The sequence below is a fragment of the Liolophura sinensis genome, chromosome 13 (assembly GCF_032854445.1).
Source record: "Liolophura sinensis isolate JHLJ2023 chromosome 13, CUHK_Ljap_v2, whole genome shotgun sequence".
Classification (NCBI taxonomy): domain Eukaryota; kingdom Metazoa; phylum Mollusca; class Polyplacophora; order Chitonida; family Chitonidae; genus Liolophura; species Liolophura sinensis.
In genome coordinates this window covers 2442399-2463630 of record NC_088307.1, presented here as the reverse complement: position 1 = coordinate 2463630, position 21232 = coordinate 2442399, and the positions used below count along the sequence as shown (strand labels likewise).

The 21232-nt window shown below is 38.0% G+C and overlaps 1 protein-coding gene across 3 annotated transcripts in view; it reads left to right on the top strand.

Annotated features, from left to right (window-relative positions):
• LOC135481095 (rap guanine nucleotide exchange factor 1-like) overlaps positions 1-21232 on the top strand; it is a 97060-nt gene that overhangs the window by 14502 nt on the left and 61326 nt on the right. For 2 of the 3 annotated variants that reach the window (XM_064761028.1, XM_064761027.1), the window contains exon 1: positions 11213-12108. The exons of the other annotated variant lie outside the window; for it this stretch is intronic. In XM_064761028.1, coding sequence (XP_064617098.1) covers positions 12015-12108 — 94 coding nt within the window. In that variant the 5' untranslated portion in view covers positions 11213-12014. Of the gene's footprint in view, positions 1-11212; positions 12109-21232 lie in introns of those variants that run through there. 3 annotated transcript variants of the gene reach the window in all.

Here is a 21232-nt window from a genome sequence, read left to right as displayed (position 1 = left end):
GATTTTTGCTCAGCCACAGTTTTGAGGGAAATGATTGGTCAGTCTTGCTGGCTCCTCGGGATGTTGTGGATGGTCACTCTTCGGCTAATATGAGGGAATTTCTTCCCCGGGGTCATACATGTGAAGGCAGACCCCTTGCGATTGAGGGTTAAAGGTCAAGCTAAATGTCACCTGGGATGGAGTAGTGTTGATGTGCTTCTGGACTCATCATCTCCAGATGCCATTGTGTTTTCTCCAAGCATGCCCTCAAGTGGCGCCATCTGGTGGTCAAGAGGATAACACAAGCAGCTGTCTGTTGACATCATTGACATTTTACTCCCTGGAATTCTATTTGGACAGTTCTGTTTCACACATTTACTGAGCTCTTTGAAAGGGACTGTTTTTTTTCTTTAGCGAGACCGGGGAAAAAAGGAATTATATACTAGCATGTATTTATCATGTAGATTTGGTAGGAGAGGGGAGGCAGTCTTAAGTCTTAGTGGAGAAGAAAACTTAAAAGTATGACACTATAGGCTGAAAAGAGCACATTTTTTTCTATCTGCTGGTGCTGCATAATTTTGCGATTTTCTCCTCGCCATACACATAAAGCCTGAATACAGCAAAGCTGGCATAAATCGCTGTCCATCACATCCTCCATCTTTAACACCCTGTAATTTATGCTGGGGGTGTGTTGCCTCTGAGCCAATGCAAGTCGTTAAAACTGCCGGCATGTTCGTGTAAACTCGGAACTTACGTCCAATATTCAGGTTTCCCGTTCGTCAAGTGGAAAACGAACTGTAGTGTTCACTACCTTCTGGGAAGAAGAGTTCTACCGCACTTCGACGGTTTCCAACGGCAATTCTCCTCCTAACACAGAAGACTTCAGGACTAGTTCTTAGGCAAAATGAGTCGCCCACAGCAGATGTTGGCGCTGACTTTATTTGTAATTTATCAACTTGAGGTACATATTAGAATGTTTTTTATGGCATGCACCTGCGAGGAAATGCATACTTTTTTCAATGTTATTTGATTGATATTTAAATTTTCTTCTCCTTTAACTGTGGACCTTTCAGCCTCAGTGTAAAATGTCAATTCTTTTGAAGCTGAGCCTTTGTTTTTTTGTTTTGTTTTATTTTGACATGTCACCCTTTGTAACATTTTGTCACCATTTGTAGCATTTTGTCACTCTTTATACCATCTTGCCTTTCTTTGTAACTCTTGTCACTCCTTATACCATCTTGCCACTCTTTGTAACTCTTGTCACTCCTTATACCATCTTGCCACTCTTTGTCACATCTTGTCACTCTATGTACCATCTTGCCACTCTTTATATCATCTTTGCCACTCTTTGTAGCATATTTGACACTCTTTGTAGCATCTTGCCACTCTTTGTAGCATCTTGCCCCTATCTATATCATCTTGCTACTCTTTGTAGCATCTTTTAACTCTTTTTAACATCTTGTCACTGTGTAGCACCTTGCCACTCTTTGTAGCATCTTTTAACTCTTTGTACCATCCTGTCACTGTGTAGCAGCTTGTCACTCTTTGTACCATCCTGTCATTCTTCATACCATCTTGCCACTCTTTATAGCATCTTGTCACTCTTTGTAGAGGATGATCTTGTACATCTGCATGTACCAGATGGCATTGTAATGCATTATATTGTCAATTCTGCCAGAAAAAACAAAGAAGTTTTGACAAATAAACAGCTTATGGTCGTGTATATGAATCCTTAGAAGATCATTGAACCATTCTTGGATGGTTGGAATACTTTGTATCAATAATTTGTGAAGAAGATTTTATTTATTCTGAATTCTGAAGATCTTGAATTTATTTTCAAGAATTGTATATCAATATATATGTTTACTGATAACTAGTGTTAGCCAGAAAATAAAACTGATTTTCTTCACATGTAGTATTTAATGAAATTAAAACCCATTTTTGTGGTTTTACTTGTGTTTACTAGATGTGATGTATTGTGCATTATGGTACATGAAGTGGTTGTAAATCAAGATGCGCCCTGCCGACTCGATGAAGAGGAACTGAGTAGTGGTAGACCTACTTAAGTATGACACACTTCCCGTTGAGTAAATGCTTTGATCCTGTAGTGCTTGGCTGTGCACACAAAAAAATATTCACAGTGTTATGGTACTTCAGAGCTCTGACTGATTAGTGAGGCCTTGAGTGTACAAGGATTTGTGATTCAATAGTACATGAAAAGATCCTTTGTTCCTTGATTCATTTTATGTAGTTTGACTTTGTTCAGTCATTCTTTTAATGTTGTTATGGTAAATGCTTTGTTATTATAAATTACCATCTGACATATATGTAATAATGTCCTTGTTTGATGTTCACTTTTAAAAAAAAGCAGTTGAAATATAATCTAAATCGTTATCACAAGTTTCGTGTAACAAATTACAATTCTTCAGGGTTTTTTTATGAAAGATTTTTATAAATTCACTTGCCATCTGTTAAGTGCTCCACTTTCCTCTTTTTTCTAAAATTAGTCTTTTCCGGATTTAACTCATACACTAACCTAGATTTTATGGGTGATTGACCAATCAAATGCCCCATGTCTATGTGTTAGTGTTGTGTCATCATTTGTACTGTACTAAGATGTACATGTCAAATGTGACTTTATGTCATAGTACATGTACATCTGACAGCCAAGAATACTTACATGTGCGCACAAAGGCTTATTGTACTTGTGTACGTACAGTAGGCACATCGGGAGATCTGCACGGATAAAAGCAGACAAGGGGCTTACACCACTGTCGTTTTGTTTTTCTGATGTAACCAATTAATCTGTTGGTGTTTCACTTGAATACCAGCCACTCCTTGATACCATGGTCAGAAGACACCCTGGTGAGTCAGGTAATATTTTCCTCCTGGTTATGCTTTAGTTAAGAAAATTTCCCTCATTGGCATGGTCATACTCCATATACTTGTTGTGTTAGGTGCTAGCATCCTGCAGATGGTTGTGTGTTTCCCCATGGAATTTGCAGACCTATAAGTGAAATGTCCTTGAGTACAGTGTAAAACACCAGTGAGATACATGTAAATAGTTGTATATTTACTTATTTTAACATTGTTTGGCATTTTTGTGAAAAATAAATATAGCTTAAGTCAGAAAATGTAGATTGAAAATTTTTGTCAAACATTTGTGTTGTTGAAACCAGAAAATGTGGGTTCAAAATTAGAAGAATGTGACGTTTTGAGGTCATTTATTTCTTGCATGGCATACCATGACTGTAATTTGCTGTTAGATTATAAACAGATTGACATTGTGCAGTGGTTAATAATTATCCTCTCTGGGTCATTCCATATCATATACTTATCTATACTGTCTTAATTAGGGCTAAATAAACTTTTATTAGCTCAGAATGAGTTCTGGCCCTGAGATCTAAGACGAATTGATCTTAGGCTTAAGTCAAAATTTCATTCATTTAACTTGGTGTGTTCCTTTTCATTATTTTAGTTGAAATTCATTTTACAATAACTTACCCAGAATTTACATTGTTAAGCAATATTTTGACCTTGTTACCGAAAGAATTACAGTTTTAAAGTGATTTGAAATTATGGCATAAATCTAAGATCGTTTCATGATCCCGGGCCCAGGAGAGTAATTGTGGGGAAAATGAAGTAAATATTATGGTAAAAGTAATTAGTTAATTAGTAATATTGCCTCTGGTATGAAGTTTTTCTTTGTCCGTTTTACAGCTGTAGCAGTCTTTACGTGGCTGAAATGTACATAAGCACTTAACACCTGATCGTTAACGAGGGAGCTTATAAGATCAATCAGACTAATTAAGGTGTGTCATCTCATTAGGTCTGCTGGTATCAGTCCCACTGGGAAGGTGTTAATGTGTATTGTGAATATTGTATACCAAGCGTGATTGTGTGAACTTTAACATGTTTACATGTGTAATGTCCAAACACATTTCTCTGTGTGGAGCTGAGTACAAGGTGAGCTAATTAGTGTACAGTGATGATCAAGCTACACTGTATTTACCTGCATGTATGACAGGTAATTGAATACACCTACATGTAGGACTCGTATCAAAAGATCATTTCATCAGAAGCTATTGATCCGCTATATTATCATGTAATACAGTCTGCTGTATTTCACCTGAAGATTGGCATGGAAATATAAACGTTCACTAACACATATAAACCTTAAAATGACGTATTCATTTTGATAGCAATAACTTAAATTGGTCAGATAAAAAATTAAATGTGTCTCCTAAGTGGCCCTATAGAAAGGATGAATCAATCAGAATCAAGCAAACTGTGTCCCTAAAAATAATACCAAACTTTTGTACGTGTAGGTAAAAAACACTATATTAACACATTGTTCACTTTTAATTGTAGTCCCATTATAGATATTAATATGTAAGAGTACTGTGGAAAAACAAATCCACATTTGCTTGTACCTGTATCATTAACACAGGTGAGTTGATATGTTATTGTTGACACTTTCTTTAAACAGCCATGTGTATGTATGATATATACATCTCTTTAACAAATGGATGGTTCAACAATGGTGATTTTATTTTCTGAGGATTATAAACTGCCCTTTCAAAATACTTTTTGGGTCGTTACCCCATTAGAAAAAGGATGATCAGTTTGGTAGCAAATGGAAAACGTAAGGATTTTAAAGAAGTCAACATTGTGAGGGGTGGGGGAGTTTAATCAATACCCTAATAAAAACTTTCTTGGAGGATAGGTTGTGTTACTCTATTAAAACGAACATTTTTTTAATGATGCTCCTGTGGTGTTTGTGGAAAAGAGGTGCAGTGTACATGTACATGTATGACTGTGGCCACTGACCTCAGTCCTTATTGGTCAGCAGTCTGAGTTATTGGTGACCTGGTCACTCAAGGACATGGGCTGTCCAGTCAGCTGATCAGAAGGGGTCACTAGGTGCAGATGACCACCACAAGTGTGGCTGGCTGACCGCAAACAGGGTCACTTGTAAACTAGTAGGTACATGTGTCAGTGGTCCACCAACTTTTCACATGTCAAAGGGCACCATAATGCTGGTCACCACGGTATGAGTGAAGTATTGTTCAGTTTGGTTTGAAACACCAGTCAGAGAAATAAATAAATATTAAACATAGTATGACTACAAGTGGATGAATGCATGCCGGCTAGTTGTAAAATTGTGGTATTTACGATTAATTAGGATCCCATCCAGACACAATGATATGTACATGTACATGGTACATGCAAGGGGTACATGTACATGCTACATGGACTTTGTGGTCTGACCGCTGAGATAATTTAGCCAGTGGTCAGCAGAGTTATCAGCTGTGGTCATCTGGACCCTAGGCTGGACATGACAACTGGCCTCGACATTCATACCTATTTACCTCCTTACCTGGTGTCACATGAATGATAATCACCTGGCCAGGTATCCAGCTTAAGGGCAGTGTTAATAGATAATGACTAGATTACTGATATGATGGGCATATACGTGTACATTCACAGTGAATGCAGTTGTAGACAGCATGATGATCGACCTGTACTCTACATGTATTAGTTATATGAAGACCTTCCAGGGATATACATGTACAGTGTATGACTAGATTGTCTGCTGAGGTTGATTATATTATTTCAAGGTGATACAAGACAATACAAAGACACACATACTTGTACATGTAGATATATACAGTGGTATGCAGACCATGTAGACAAAGCGGGCTATCAGGATTCATGTAGACACGTAATAATGTTTATTATATTTAATATTATTAATTTATATGTATTTGTTTATTATATTAAGGCCTGAAGGAACCACTAAGTCATGTTTTACCTGCATTTATATGTATGATGTAAGAAAGTTTGTCTCGGTCATATGTAGATTTCTTTTGACAAAAGTTTCACAGGCTTGCAAACTAAGATAGAAACAAAGAGAATTTCGTACAGAACACACAATTCCAATCCTCAGATAACAAGTTATAAATTATTCTAATCAGCCACATAATGATACTCATCATTAGATAAGCTCATTAGCTTTTTTTTTTCAGACAGACTTTAATTATTCTATAAATATTATTTGCATGTATGTATGTATTAATTACTGGAGTAGTTATGAAATATATAACCTTCGGCATATATGCAAATGTACATAAATACAGGTATACAGTATTTCACATGGGTGGGTGGGAGAGGGCTTACTAATGCAGTGGCTGTGAGTTCAAGCCCAGCTCATGCATGCTTAATTCCTCTGCGGCCATACGTGGGAAGGCCTGGCAGCAACCTGCAAACAATCTGGGCTTCCCCTGGGGCTCTGACCAGGTTTTCTCCCACCATAATGCTGGCCGGCGTCGTAAAGGTCAAATATTCTTGAATACGACATAAAACACCAATCAAATAAATAAAGATTTCACATGAAGTTCAGCGTTCTTCTTGGGACACATTTTCCTTGCCTCTGATTGATTTCATCCACTTTAATGGTGTCACTTTTTTATTTTGTCACTTAGATTTATTTCTTATCGGAAAAACTTAAATGTTGACATGAAAGGTATCTTTTTAAGGTCATTATGTACTTCTGAAAGTGCATTTTTATGTACCAAATTTCGGGTGAAATAGGGCAGTTCATGGACACAGCAAACCTGACAAACATTCAGTTCATGGAATACCGGTCTTGATTTACTATTAGCCTTCAGTCACACCCCTCAAATATATGCGACTTTAATTGATGGCAATGACGGCAAATGTGCATAACACAGTGTTGATAATTACGCCTTATTTATAACAGCCTGTGTGATTGTACAGTGTGTGGATGAAGTCAAAGCCCAATGAAACTGTAAGCGAGCTAACATTGCATTATTGTACACACAGAGTACAAGGCTCACTACCTTCTACATAGGTGTGTGGGATGAACATTTGTCAGAGAATATATACACCTACATTACCTACAAGGCCCTGTACTTATATAATTGATTGCACTGTAGAATGTGTACACATGTACATGTATGTGGGTAGATTTATACAGCCCAAATTTAGCAACTCCTGCATTTTATATGTACACTTATACATTCAGTCAGTTCTTAGAAGTAAATTTAGCAACTCCTGCATTTTATATGTACACTTATACATTCAGTCAGTTCTTAGAAAACTTCAACTGTTACACAGAAATACAACTGTGCATTCATATTTCCATTGTTGAATGACAAAGGCTGGTTTTTATTGAACACGAGAAAACCATATCACAAAAAAGTAATTCAGGCTGGTATGGAGGGAGGGGGGAAGATTGGGAGTTTAAAGAAATTAAGTATAAAACTTAAAAAAAAAAAAATGAAACTTCTGTTAAAACTGCAATCCAAAAAAATTAAAGTATAGGGCCCTTTTGGAAGGTCATTCTAAATGGGCCCAACAAACTTTTTTTAATGCTAGTCCAGTGAAATTATTTTCTTTTTGATTAGATAGGCATACATGTACATGTTCATGTCAAATACACAAGTGGGCTTAGTTACATGTAAATGCCATACCAAGTTGCAAATGCAGAAAAGCGCTTTAATATAAAGCTTACTGCTTATCCATGTCAGATTTATATCCAGATGATACTGTGCATATATTCCATATATTATACATGTTTTCTTCTCACACACTTGTATAGGTCCTTCCTTTGTAAATGCTGTACCTCTTGCGCATTGATAATAAGATCACAGATGATGTAACTGTGCCGATGGCGTGCAGTTTGTCGTTCAGATTAGAATCAAGAGGCTTTAACCGTTGACTCCAGACCCTTTTGCAGAACATGTCACCCAACATCCTGTGGACATGTATAGGAATACAGATGGTATTATTCTGTGTGGTTACATCCAGAGCAAAAGACAAAATATAGATTCATGAACACACTTTTCAGATTTCTGATAAGTCACTAAGCTCTTCGTGATAGATTTGACAGGATACTGATCTGGTAAGTCACTAAGCTCTTTGTGATAGATATGACAGGATACTGATCTGGTAAGTCACTAAGCTCTTTGTGATAGATATGACAGGATACTGATCTGGTAAGTCACTAAGCTCTTTGTGATAGATATGACAGGATACTGATCTGGTAAGTCACTAAGCTCTTTGTGATAGATATGACAGGATACTGATCTGGTAAGTCACTAAGCTCTTCGTGATAGATATGACAGGATACTGATCTGGTAAGTCACTAAGCTCTTCGTGATAGATATGACAGGATACTGATCTGGTAAGTCACTAAGCTCTTCGTGATAGATATGACAGGATACTGATCTGGTAAGTCACTAAGCTCTTCGTGATAGATATGACAGGATACTGATCTGGTAAGTCACTAAGCTCTTCGTGATAGATATGACAGGATACTGATCTGGTAAGTCACTAAGCTCTTCGTGATAGATATGACAGGATACTGATCTGGTATCCATAAAGGGCAAATTTATAAGCATGTACACTGTATGTGTAAGTTGGAACAAAAGTCAGATCCAAATTAGCGACTTTCACATGATGAGCACAATGTTTCGTTCCATCACTTTGGCAAATTTATGCAGTACATGTGTGAGGAAATCATTTCAGTTTAATAATGTGTATGATCAACAATGGTCTGCAGGTAGATGGAAGGATTTAGATGTGCTCTGAAACGAATTGACATACATGGGAATAGAACCCGTGTTGGCGAGAGTATGTGGAACACACTCATGTCGTGGTACACCTTCATTCACTCATGATAATTAACTTCAAGTAGTGTCATTTTGAAGGATACATTTGGTCCGAGTTGTGTTTTCAGTACCAGTTTTGTAAAGGTTTAGGGTGTAGAGAACATATGTAGACCTGCTATGAAACAAAATGCCATTTGTATGAATCAAAATAGAATAGAGAATTGAAATAAGAATTTGTACTCAATTTTTGGTTCAGTTACTCTATTTAATCTCATGCGTGCGTGTATGATGGGATTCATGTGGGTAAAGAATCATTTACTGGTACATGCAGATGAAGAATATTGACCTGCTTTAAAACAAAGTACATGTACATGAATTGGAATAGAATTCAAGATTAAAGTGGTGAGAGGATGCACTGGATGCGCACAGAGTGGCTTCATGTTTCACTCACTTAACAGTACATGTACATGCCATAGCTTCTGGTACCACACATCGCATTCATGTGGCCTGATTATATAATGAGTTTGTTGTTGTCTTCAGGTAGAAAAAGGAAGTAAACCTGCTGCAGAATCATCACATGTATATCCAGAAGTCTCTCCTAGAGACCATTAACTGTGGTATTTACCCAGCGTGTCAGTAACAACCTCTGTCCGCTCTTAACCCCATCCCTGATGGCTGCAGTAGCAGCCTCCATGGTGTGGCAGCAGCAGTGGTCTCTGATAGAAAAATGAGGAAACTCAAACCTCAGCACGCAAAGTGGGTGTTAACAGTCATGTCAAACAGTTTGTTGTTGTTGTTGCTGCTGCCGGAGTGTATGTTCCGAAATTCTCCAGTGTGTTGAATTGCTGTTTACCAACCTGTTCACATCACTCTGTAGAAGCCATCTAGATGACATAAGCTACATGTTTTTGTTTTTGTGCCTTAGTGGCAAATTTCAGTTCAAGCTGAATAGTTCATTTAGGCGTAATGAGGATGGATATACAATATGGAAAGCTTGAAAGTTGTCTTTGAGCAGCTTGCCCATCATATACATCTATACGTATCTGTGTACATCTACATGTATGTTAGAAAAAGTCTAATGGTGAAATTGTGAATAAAGCATACAAATGTGTATTTATTGTACCTTGAGACACATTGAATCATTGATCAGCAGAATTGCCTGTACAAAAGTACTGATGACTTCTATACATAGACGAACATATTGTACATGTACACGTGTACTTTGTGAGCCCATTGTTAAAAAAAAAAAGAAAAAGTTTTACGTTTGTGGAAAGCCTGAACAACTTGCGCAGATGACCTTCATTTCCACAATATCTTATAAATCCATGTCAGAAACATGTCCTAGATGACTTACATGTAACATTTATACAATGTACCTGTTCTAGTGAAGGATCCAGGTATACAAAAAAACCAGAAAGTTGAGAAAATTCTTTTGACGTTTTAATAGCAAGATGACAGAGAAATTTAAATACACAGTTACCATGGCCGCAGGTGTTTGTGATTGGTGAATGGATTCTGCTCTTACCACAGCGATGACGAACCTGCTGAATGGACACTTTTCTTCACGTGTTCACAGCTGGGAATACCTGTGGCTTTTGTGAAGTCGCTACAAACAGGTATAGCTACTTTGATACCTTCATGTCACGCTGACTGAGTGACAGACAGGGTACTTACAGTATTTATACGGTCTGCACACAGGTGTAATGCCTTAGCCCCACTTGTCATACTTGTCATTGTTGCTCATGTATATAACCTGGCATAATTCATTATAACATGGCACAGGTATGTTCCCAGGTGTCAGATTGCTCGTTAAGGATATAGCAAACCTGAAAGTGCCAAGGTAAAATTATGTTTCGTACAAAAAGATCCCTATTTCTCTAAGTTAGTTTCTTCCAGACCAAAAAAAAAAAAAAGCTTTTATGAATTATGATAGATGGTATGCACATGTTGTGTACATGACTTTGCGAGATTCGTTATCATCTCCAAACAGAGATATAGCTGGGAAATTTATTGTTAGAAGAGCTCTAAAGTTGACTGATGGTGTAATGCATTAGTTTGACAATGATGTGTATACCATACCCACTGGACTAGTCTTCCTGTAAAAACAAGCTACAACAGGTCTTAACATCCACCTAGCCGCAGCAGTGGACCACCCTACTGCAGGAACTCTTAGCTTGGGCCGTTACAAGGTGCATCTGTTACAGAGGGCAAAGAAAAGATCAAGCTTAGCTGGCTTTGTTGTACATGTACCTCTGCCTATACTCTCCACTATCTTCACCTTCTTCAAGGTGATAGGAAAGCACTCTACATGTATAGATACAGGTAGCTATACTGTGGGCACATGTATTATCACAGGCATCAGGTGTGCAAGCCCTTTGTGTGTGACAGCAGGAGTTAAGTAAGCTTAACTCAGGTGTGAAGTAGCTTGATTACAGGTGAGTGTTTACCTGTGAAGTGGCCATTCCTAACTCCTGATCTGGGCACCAACTGTCAGACTTAAGGAGTCTTGGGGTTAACTTTATTAGTCTTTAGCAAGACACAAGACCCTGCTTCATTGCCTGAGTTTCTATTCAGGTGAACAGTGATCGTTAGTTTACAATAGCTGACATGTTTACGCGTCTGCCAGAAAAACTGGGTTATACCTCTTCTTCGGATTACATCTGGAGGAACTCCTTGTGCTATCCTTCCAGCGACCTGTAGTCTGATTGTGAAGTGAGACGAGGCAACGTTATATTTGATCATTACACCTGGAGGCTTTCAGGATGGTCGTTACCTGTCTATCCCAGTTTATTGAAGTCAATTAGCAAGCTTTGTTTTGTGGGAGGATTCAGTTGACAGCTCGCTATTAAACTTTCTAAAAGGATTATGGATGAATTGTGTGGCTGTTCACTGTGACAAGTACTAATTGAATACGTTCATTTAGCTGGGATTACCTGATATATGTCAAGTACTTTCACAGGGTACTGGGTGTCTTTACCTGAGCTGTATGTACATGTATTGTTGGACTATTAACAGGACATATATATGTGTGATGGAGATTTCTTGCAATTATGGTACATTGGCGGGTAAATCCATGTGCATATGTATGCATTGACGTACTGAAACCTATCTTTGCACCTTTATTACCTGCACATGTACACAGGAACAGGAGTTGGCCGTAATTAAGGTTATTTGACGTACACATTTCTTCCTGGTAAACTTTTGATGTCGACCAAAATCAAATACATTCATTTTAGTTTCAGTCGACAACTCTGTTTAATTGCCACTATTATGAAATAATTGTTTTGACCCTGTACATGTGCTTTTGAAGCGCCAACTGGATGGATTTCTACATGCACGCTTTCATTATGTGGCCGTGGTGAAAATAGTACCTGTGTATAAGCTCATCTGGTATTTACAATGGATACAAACCGCTGGAGCTCACCTGTAACAAGCCGACCTCCTACCCCTCGGCATCGGTTCTTTACCCTCAGACCAGGTGATCTAAGCAGAGGTAAGTTACATGTTCATAATATGAAAGACTACAGCATGAAGGGCAAAACCAGACCAGCAACAACATTGTGACAGTTGGCAAATGGTCGCACAGGTGAAATACGGCTACAACATACATGTAGAGAGTAAAACCAGAGCAGCAATGACAGTGTGACAGTCGGCGAACGGCCACACATAGCCAGTAAAAGTCTGTGGTGGTCAGTTTACCTCAATTAATTTTTATTCTAACTGTTCATTTAAATTCTTAAAAAGTAACAGCTTAAACATGCACTAGCAAAAGAACTTAAGCATAAGGGTGTACAAGGATGCGTGATGTTACATGTACTGTAATTCTTCAACCTTTTCGCATCTTTGCTACATGTACGTGTTAGTTCAAGCATGAAGGCATAATTCTGTGTACGCTGATTGATTTATACTTTAGGTGAAGCCCAGAAACTTGCTAATCCACAATGTGGTTTCCTGTCCTGAATCAAACTAAAAATATGCTTAAATTGAGCTGAAGTTTGTTCTTTCGTACTCAAAAAGGTTGAAAAATTAGGCTAATAGTAATGAGAAGAATCCTCGTTTACCGAGGAGTATATTATCTGGACAAAGACAAGAGATTCCCTTGTGTACAAAGACAGACTTTGTACACAGGAGAATCTGCCTGTGGACTCAAGGTTCTGTCTTTGGACACATGGTTCTCTCCAGCCTTCAACACATGTCTACTATGGAGACTAGTTGGTTCCTTGACAAAAAAATAAGTAAGCTAAGCTCTGTAGTTGAACACATGTGTTACTCCTTAGATGACATTGGTCCTATATCTGTGTGGGCATAATTAGGGGATTATTGGATGTTGTTGTTGTTGCTGTGGGAAATATGACATGTTACATGCTTGTATATATACACATGGAAAAATGCAGTGGCTTCACATACAGTATGTACGTGTAGGCTTGTAGTTCTAGTGAAAATGTCTGAGAAAAGAGAAAAAAAAAAAAACAGGTGAAGGTGGCTGTGAAAATCCACCTGCTGTAAAGCTCCAGAAATACCTGCGTTTGACTTACGTGTGTAGCAACCTGTACATGCGGCACGCACAAACCCTCAGCAGCTGGAGCGCTGCCCATGAAAGGTCGGGATGAGAAAGGTCAGAGGTTAACGTCAGTGGCTCCCACTGAGACTCAGGTCTTAGATTACAGAAGAACCCTGTGAGATTTGCCAGGCTTAATCAAGCAGAACACAAAGCTGGTAATCAGGAAGGAGTAAATAGTCTAAATATCACCTCATTTGTATCTGATGTGTGCCAGGCTAAATTGAACAGAACACAAAACTACATGTACGTGTGGTATAGTCCAGGGCCCAGTCTCACAAGAGATAATTTCCGATAATCGCACACATTAGACAATGGTACAGGAATAATGACGTACAAAATATTGTAAGCCGCTTTGTAAAAATGGGTCCTGAATGCTTAAATATTCTAAAAATTGTCATTATTTGTGTCAGATATGTGCCAAACTGTGTTAATCAGCCAGTACACAAAACTAGTAACCTGCAAGATTTAAACATTGTAAAATTCACACGAGAAAGTGTACTTTTATAGGCAAATAAATATATTAAAATATTACGCTTATAGTTTTCCAGTGTCAAACTAACTTTCTCACAAACCTCAAAACATCTTTCTAAGAACTCTCACAACAGGGGAAAATTTAGTGACTTAGTCATTCAGGAAATTTTATATCAGATACACAGTACATTTTTCCGGATATATCACACGAGCATTGTATATGAGGGACGCCTCAAGAAGTCACTGCATAAAGCTTATTGAATACATACATACCTACATGTGCATGTATATACAAGCATGTACACCATTTCCTCACAGTGCTGAGGCAGTTGTTTCTTTTTAATATAATGTTTCTTGTGTATGGCGTAAAACATCAATCAGATAAATAAATTTCAATACGTCGGTAAAACTGGATTGTACATGTATGTATCATAGACCACAGCTTATCAGAAGATTAAGAATAGTTGTATGTTTTTATAATGTTCCGTCATCCTGACCAAATAGGCTACATGTCTCTTTGTACATGTACATTTACATGTAACTGTGATGTTTGAATGGAAGTATGGTGAGCCTCTTCCATGATGAAGATTTGTACAGATCTGTTGATCCCTAACTCATAAATCAGAGCCACGGCAACTTGGCCCAAGGTCTTTCCTGTATCCGCAACCATTTGCCTAACAGTGAACACTGGCAAACAGATTGATCAGAGCAAAAAGTACACGTTACAATCGTCTTAGTTCATCAGGGGACATAATTAGGTCACGATCTGATCAGTGAGTCATCACTTAGTGCTCGCACCCTGAAAAGGCCAAACACAAATTACCTGGCAACCAATCATTGGCGATCTCCTTGGGCATTCACAGACTGGATACGCACTTCAGCCAAACAGAGTGCCAGGAACTGGGCTGGCCGTAGTAACAGAAGAATGTGGTTGTAGCGGCTGCAGTGTGTGTGTGTGTGTTATGATGCATGCTCATGTATTATGCATCCAAGCCTGCTGCACATGTTTCGTGATACTTAAAACTGTGTCAAGGCCTCTGCAAATTGTACAAATTGTACAAATTGCAAACCTCTGGGTCACTGAGGATGCACTTGATAAAGCTACAAGTTGAAATTACACGTACAAGATGACTTTAAAACCTTTCAAGGGGCCACCCATGGTTGAGTGGTTAGCACGCTAGTGCAGCACAATGACTCAGAAGTCTCTCACCAATCTGGTTGCTCTTCACCAGCTCCTTTTTAATTTGGATTTGTTTAGTTTTTTAATTTTTAAATTATACTACATTTAGGTTGAATATGTCACTATAAATTTACAAACATTGCAAGCCAGAGTGCAAAATCAAAACATGCTCCTACATATGGAATTAAAATAATTCAAATTATGGTTGCATGAAATAAGCAGGGATTGCATTTCTACATGCAAGATTTGCATGTGCAGCCTAAGTTTGAAGTGTACAGTATTGCTGTACTGTACCAGCTGTACAGTGGATATTTGGGAAGCCCAGATGTCATTGAATCTGTAGAGATGTGAGATTATCAGAGAGATGATAGGGCAACCAAGACAAAGTCGACATTGATCACAGTCTTTGGTTGTGGTGATGATACTGGGTGACTCAGCTCTGTCAGTCACAAATGTCCTTCTAATGACACTAGCCTCCGCTTACTGTCATAAAGGAATATTGTGTGCCAATGACGTATTTTTCGCGCTGATTTCCTGGCTTTTGCAGGTTACAGGCCAATTGTAGGCAGGCAGTGGTACAGACTTCCACTGGAGCCTCTCAATGTCGGGGATATGAGGTCAGGTCCAGTCAGCGCATGATTCCTTTTTCTTAGCCAAGTTCTGCATGGATTTTTTAAAAACAAGTAGATGTTCTGTTTTACAGGTACAGGTAGATTACTTCTGGTGGTGACCTCTCGTTCTTTCCCCTGAGCCCCAACCTCAACCTCAACCTCAACCTCAACCTCCTCTAACAAACACACAGTTTTGAAATTGTTCCAATTTATACATGTAGACTAGGACATGTATCACTTTATTTTAGCTTGTTGGCAATCAACACACAAAAATATATGTTAAGACATTCAGCTCCAGAAGTAATATTTTATGACATTTAATTGCTAAAAATGGACTTTTGGGGTGAAAGTTTAGGTGAGTTACAGTACTCAGCATAAAATAGATGTTACTGTTGCCAGATATTTGACTATCCTACACGCTTGTCTTTTGCTTAGCCTTGCTGTCACTCAAAATGTGCATGTTTAACCTACCTATTAGCTACGTTGACTCTTATCTTAATCTGCGACTGCCCCACCTCTAGTCTTAACAGAACAGTATTACCAAATATTATCTCTCCAGTGGTCAGTAGCACATGTAAACTCTCCAGTGCAATTGCACTATGCTTGACAAATGCTGTAACAAAGGAATACCAGATGTTATCTCGAGAGCTGCCAGTAGCACATGTAAATTTCCCGTAGCAATTGCACAAAGCTTGACCAGTCTCTTGTGGTCAGTTGGGCAAAGCTTATTAAACATGCCTGCAGACATGGAGCTGTAGCTGGTTATACAGGTGTGGTATGCATATATGTATGCATGCACAGTCTATGCATGTGGCTGGAGACACTGAGCCTCAAGAGCTTGCTATCTGTGGAATGAACACAAAGCCACCCATCAGTTAGCACTAATGGCATATTGGAACTTCAGAATAGCCATCTGTTGGCACGGAATCGAAATATCAGCCATGTAACCTACAAGACCATCTGACCACCTTATGATCTTTTGGTTTACATATGTGTAGAAGGGTTGACATTTATAGATCCCTCTAAATTCAAAATGTTTAGAATTTAAGAATTCACTCAGTCATTGATGTGGCTGCCAGTGCCATAGACAAGTTGTAGTATATATTATTTATATGAACGGTTGCAAATTCAAATCCAGCCCGAGATGCAGTTTCTTCCCTCAGCCCTCTGCCCTGAGTTTCATAATTATAACCCATAAACATCAATCAAATAAATTTAAACACACTATAAAATACATGTACATGTAATAGTTTTAATTGTATTCCTTATTTGTTTATGTGTGTATATGTGCATATATATATATATATATATATATATATATATATATATATATATATATATATAATTATACACGTAAGTCCCCAGCGCCTACTATATTATGTAGTATGGACTCGTCCTGGGCGCAAGCTCGTCCCTTTCCTGGGCACCCAGGACTGGTCCATACATACATATATATATATATATATATATATATATATATATATATATACTTACTTACGTTATTAGTAGATTAACCTACTGTCTGTAGCAGAATGATAGTTGAATAAAGGCTTCACACATTACCAATGTTTTTAGACAGTAGTAATTTGTATTTGACACCCCCTCCAATTACACAAATATTTGCATCAGTGCCTTCATATATATAGAACTACATGTATGGCCCTTTGATAAGCTCATTCCATACTATCCTTCAGTGTAGACTTGTACTGTTCATGTGCAAATGTCCTAAATTGTATATAGCATCTAGAGTATATGTATGTACACCTGATAATCCATGCGGCCAATCTCGGCCAGTTGGGACTGCCAAAGCTTAAAGCAACTACTGCCAGCCTCAGTGTCCAGTCCAGTTATCAGGGATATCAGTCAGTACAGCTATTGCTCTGGGGGCTAGCTGACTTCATAAGCAATGTAACCAGTGTTAAGGCACACAGTATACACTTAGCTAGTCCACTGATCATGATACTGTTACCAGAATGGATGGCTTTGGATATGGCTTTGTGACAGTGCTCACCTTGACAGGTACAGGATGTCCTTACTACCTGTCTGTTGTGGATATACTGTAGTAATAAGAGCAGTAGTGTTAACATCTTAATTGACAATATAACAGTCCCACCTGTGAATGGACATGGCTGAGTTATAAGAGTTACATCCTACATCCAGAGGATTTTGCTGTATCCAGTATTGACTCAGGTGATCCCTGTGATGCGAGAACTGTTTGGATTTGTGAATTCAAGGATTACAGAAAATGTCTGAAACCTTCATGCTGGCTCCTTGTGGTTAGTCTTTTGGTCAAGTTGACATTTGCCATTCTTTTTGAAAGATTACCGTGTTATGATAGATATGTGTTATTATTATTATTATTATTATGTCGTGGACAGACTGCAGTGACCTGTGAGTCTAAGTGTAGAGGTTGCCTGTACATAACTACATGTCACTGTCAGTGGGTTCATGAGAAGTCAGTTACCAGCTATGTGTACCTGCTGCCTGCTGCTTCTGTAGAAAATTTAGCAGGTAGCCGCCTACTTTGGCCAGTCCTGTTGTACTTCATTTAATTTTCTATTACAGTGTACAGTCTATTAGGTACAGTGCAGCTGGCCAGTTTTCCAGAGCACCTTTCTGCTCAAAAAGAGTATTAGACAGCTTTAGTGATACACATATAAGCTTCTCATTGTAAAAAGTCATTTAGAGTTTCATTGCTACATATATCTATAATCTTTAAACTCTGAAGTTGCCACATTTAAGGAGCATTATAGGTAGAGCTAAACAATGGTATTGATGTACAATGTACATAATGTCAACTTCTGACATTGTTTTCTGGCACTTCATAGATGTACTGTGTAGACCTATAAAATAGGTTTCTCAAGAAATAACATGGAATGAACTGTATGGAAAAACCCTGTGTTATCAATTGACAGATCATGGGTATGATGTGGTCATTACACAGTGTGTTGTTTCCTTGTTAAAGTTTTTATGTGCACATATTTCATGTAAGTTTGTGTAACATTTCATGAACCACTAGTCTGGCATATTTATGAACTGAGCTGTATTGATTTTGGGGTCAGGAAGTACAGCGCCGCAGCCTAAATTGTCACGATTTTCAGGTTAGTTTTCATAGTAGCTCAGTGATTTGAATCTATAAAAGTCTTTAACCTTCTGGCTCAGCACCAAATTTCCTGTCTCATGGCTATGTAGATGCAGTACACCAGGAAGCTAGTCTCTTAACACAACCAAAAGTGTGTCAGTCAGAACACATCCAGACTTTCTTGTTAGCATGGTAAATACCCTAAAATTTCACTCATTCACTCAAGTTGCAAAGTTTGCCTGGTTCTGAGAGTTCTATTGATGTTAGAAAGCTACATGTGTCTTGGGGATTGTTTGAAAGAAGGGAACATGTTCTGACTTGAAAACTGTAAGTTTCAGCTCCTGACATTTATTTTTCTTTAGAAATACACAGTTTTGGGGAAGTTATATATCATTTACCTTTAGTCAGTTGTTGTCAGTTCTGCCTGTACAGTGTAATTGCTGTAATAGGGACATAAGTGAAAAAAAAAACAAATGCTGGAATTTTTTATATTAGAGAGTAGAAATGTGATAAGTACCTGTTACAATAATATACTAACAGTATATTTGTAGATGTGGTTCAGACTAGGCTTAAGAGCTCCATCAGTCAGCCTGCCAATTAAACCATGGCAACATGATCGGCAAAAAAAGAAGAAGAAAAAGACGAAATGAAACATCTGTTACTGCCTGTACTTTAGTCTTCCATTTCGATTTTATTGGAGGCACTGCCTGGATCAATATTTCTGACTTTCGTCTATGCCATTTTGAGACAGGCGGGAAGAGATCAGAGCATCTTAGCAACAGATGTACATGCACTGTACATACATACAGTTTTTGGTGTGAAGATAGAATTGACGTCATGTAGATTCAAAATCAGGGATATTGATTCTGATCAATTTAGATATCTGCCTTGACCAGTTTTTGTCAAGGCCATTTTTTAAAATTAATACCAATTGTTTCCAAGCCATGCTGTTATTAAGCTTCCTGAATGCTGTCAAAATTAAAAAACATTTTGCTGTCTTAAGCTGTAAAATGATACAGTGCTTTCCAGAAAACCCCTAGAACTGTGAAAATGTTTGAAGAACCCAACTAAAGTTTTAGCATGTCCAGAAAACAAAATTTAATTTTTATATACATACAGATACATGTACATAGAATAAATACAGGTCTTTTCTTACTGATCTTGGTCTCCAGAAAGAGTCAACAATACTTTTTTATGTACGGCACCCTTATTCATCTGAAATTTTGTACAGATATTAGTAGTGTTTAAAATAGAATATTGCATTTCTTTACAAGCCTTTTGTAAAAGTAAAGACATGAGTATGTTGTTCTAATCATGTGAGAAAAAAAGAAAGTCAGTATTCCTGCTAGAATTACATACATGTATATATTGGCTAAAATGATCAGACCAGGTGTCCCAAAATTTAGAAGAGATGGGAAGTCTTACAATAAATTTTTGGAGACTGCTGCAAAACTGGCCGATGCTAATGCATGTGTGGGAATGTTTGTTAGCGAACTACCGAACAGGTTAAGGAACATTTCAGTCCACTAATAAAAAATATCCAGTGAAATTGAGAAAGTTTTACTTCTGGTATGGACAGAATCAGAGATATAAATCAAAATACAAAATATCGTCATGTTTTTTTTTTTTTATTTTTGTGCTTGCACAGGAGGTTTGCACAGTATCAGACAGGCTTAAAGTTTTTCACAGGCTTCCTGGTAGTTCATGATTAACTTGGTGTGCATGTGATACTAAAGGAATGTTGCAGTAAGATGGTACAACATGCATGTATCTTTGCGTTGTATATGTATTACATGTGCACATAGGAATGTGTCTTACACCGTGTGACCAGTGAGTAGATGGTAGCAGAATGCTGGATGCCTGCTACAAGTGTGCTCATTGTGAGCTAGCTGTTAGCATGCATGCCACAGAGAACATTTGGTGTGCATGACTGATGACTGCATAGTATTTTGCTGCTAACACTTTCTGTTGCTCTTCTACATAAAGTACATGTACAAGTAGGATGTAGAACTGAGAGCACTGTGGCCTTACCCAACCAGCATTCATTACATTGTTTCAGTGCCGAGTGAAAATAAAATGCCGATATTAAATATGAGCTTGACACTTGCCTAGATAATCACAATGATGGATGACTTAATGTGGGTGTCAAGATACGCGTAAATACACAGCTATTATTTGTGCGAGCATTTAAAATAACACAACCATGTGGGTATTTTATGCCAAGGGACTAACTTGAATCATACTTGAGTCATTATACAGTGTATACATACATGAGTGTTATCGAATCATAGACAGTTTATAGTGCATCTGAGGACATAGGCTTTTAACATGTGGGCATGTCTTCTGATGGTAACATTTAACGTACTCTTATTGAATGCTTGTACAAAAATGTCTGTGTGATTTATAGGGCTCTGTAAACATGTGCGTATACGCTGGAGTATGTAATTTATGATCATGTTGCACTGCACATGTGTGTAGTTTGAAGGACAAGTAATGTAAGATTTTTACCATTTACTTGTATCACAGCTTTTACATCTACACTTAATTAATGAGAAGGCCTTGGTCAGATGGTTAAGGTGTCTGTCTTTCAGTCAGTGGGACCATGTGACGAGGGTTCCATCAGCAGTCTTGCAGAGGAAAGTTTTTGGTATTCCCTTGGTTCCATTCTTCTCAGGTCTTGGTGGCAGTAAGTGGTTGATGGTACTCTAACCC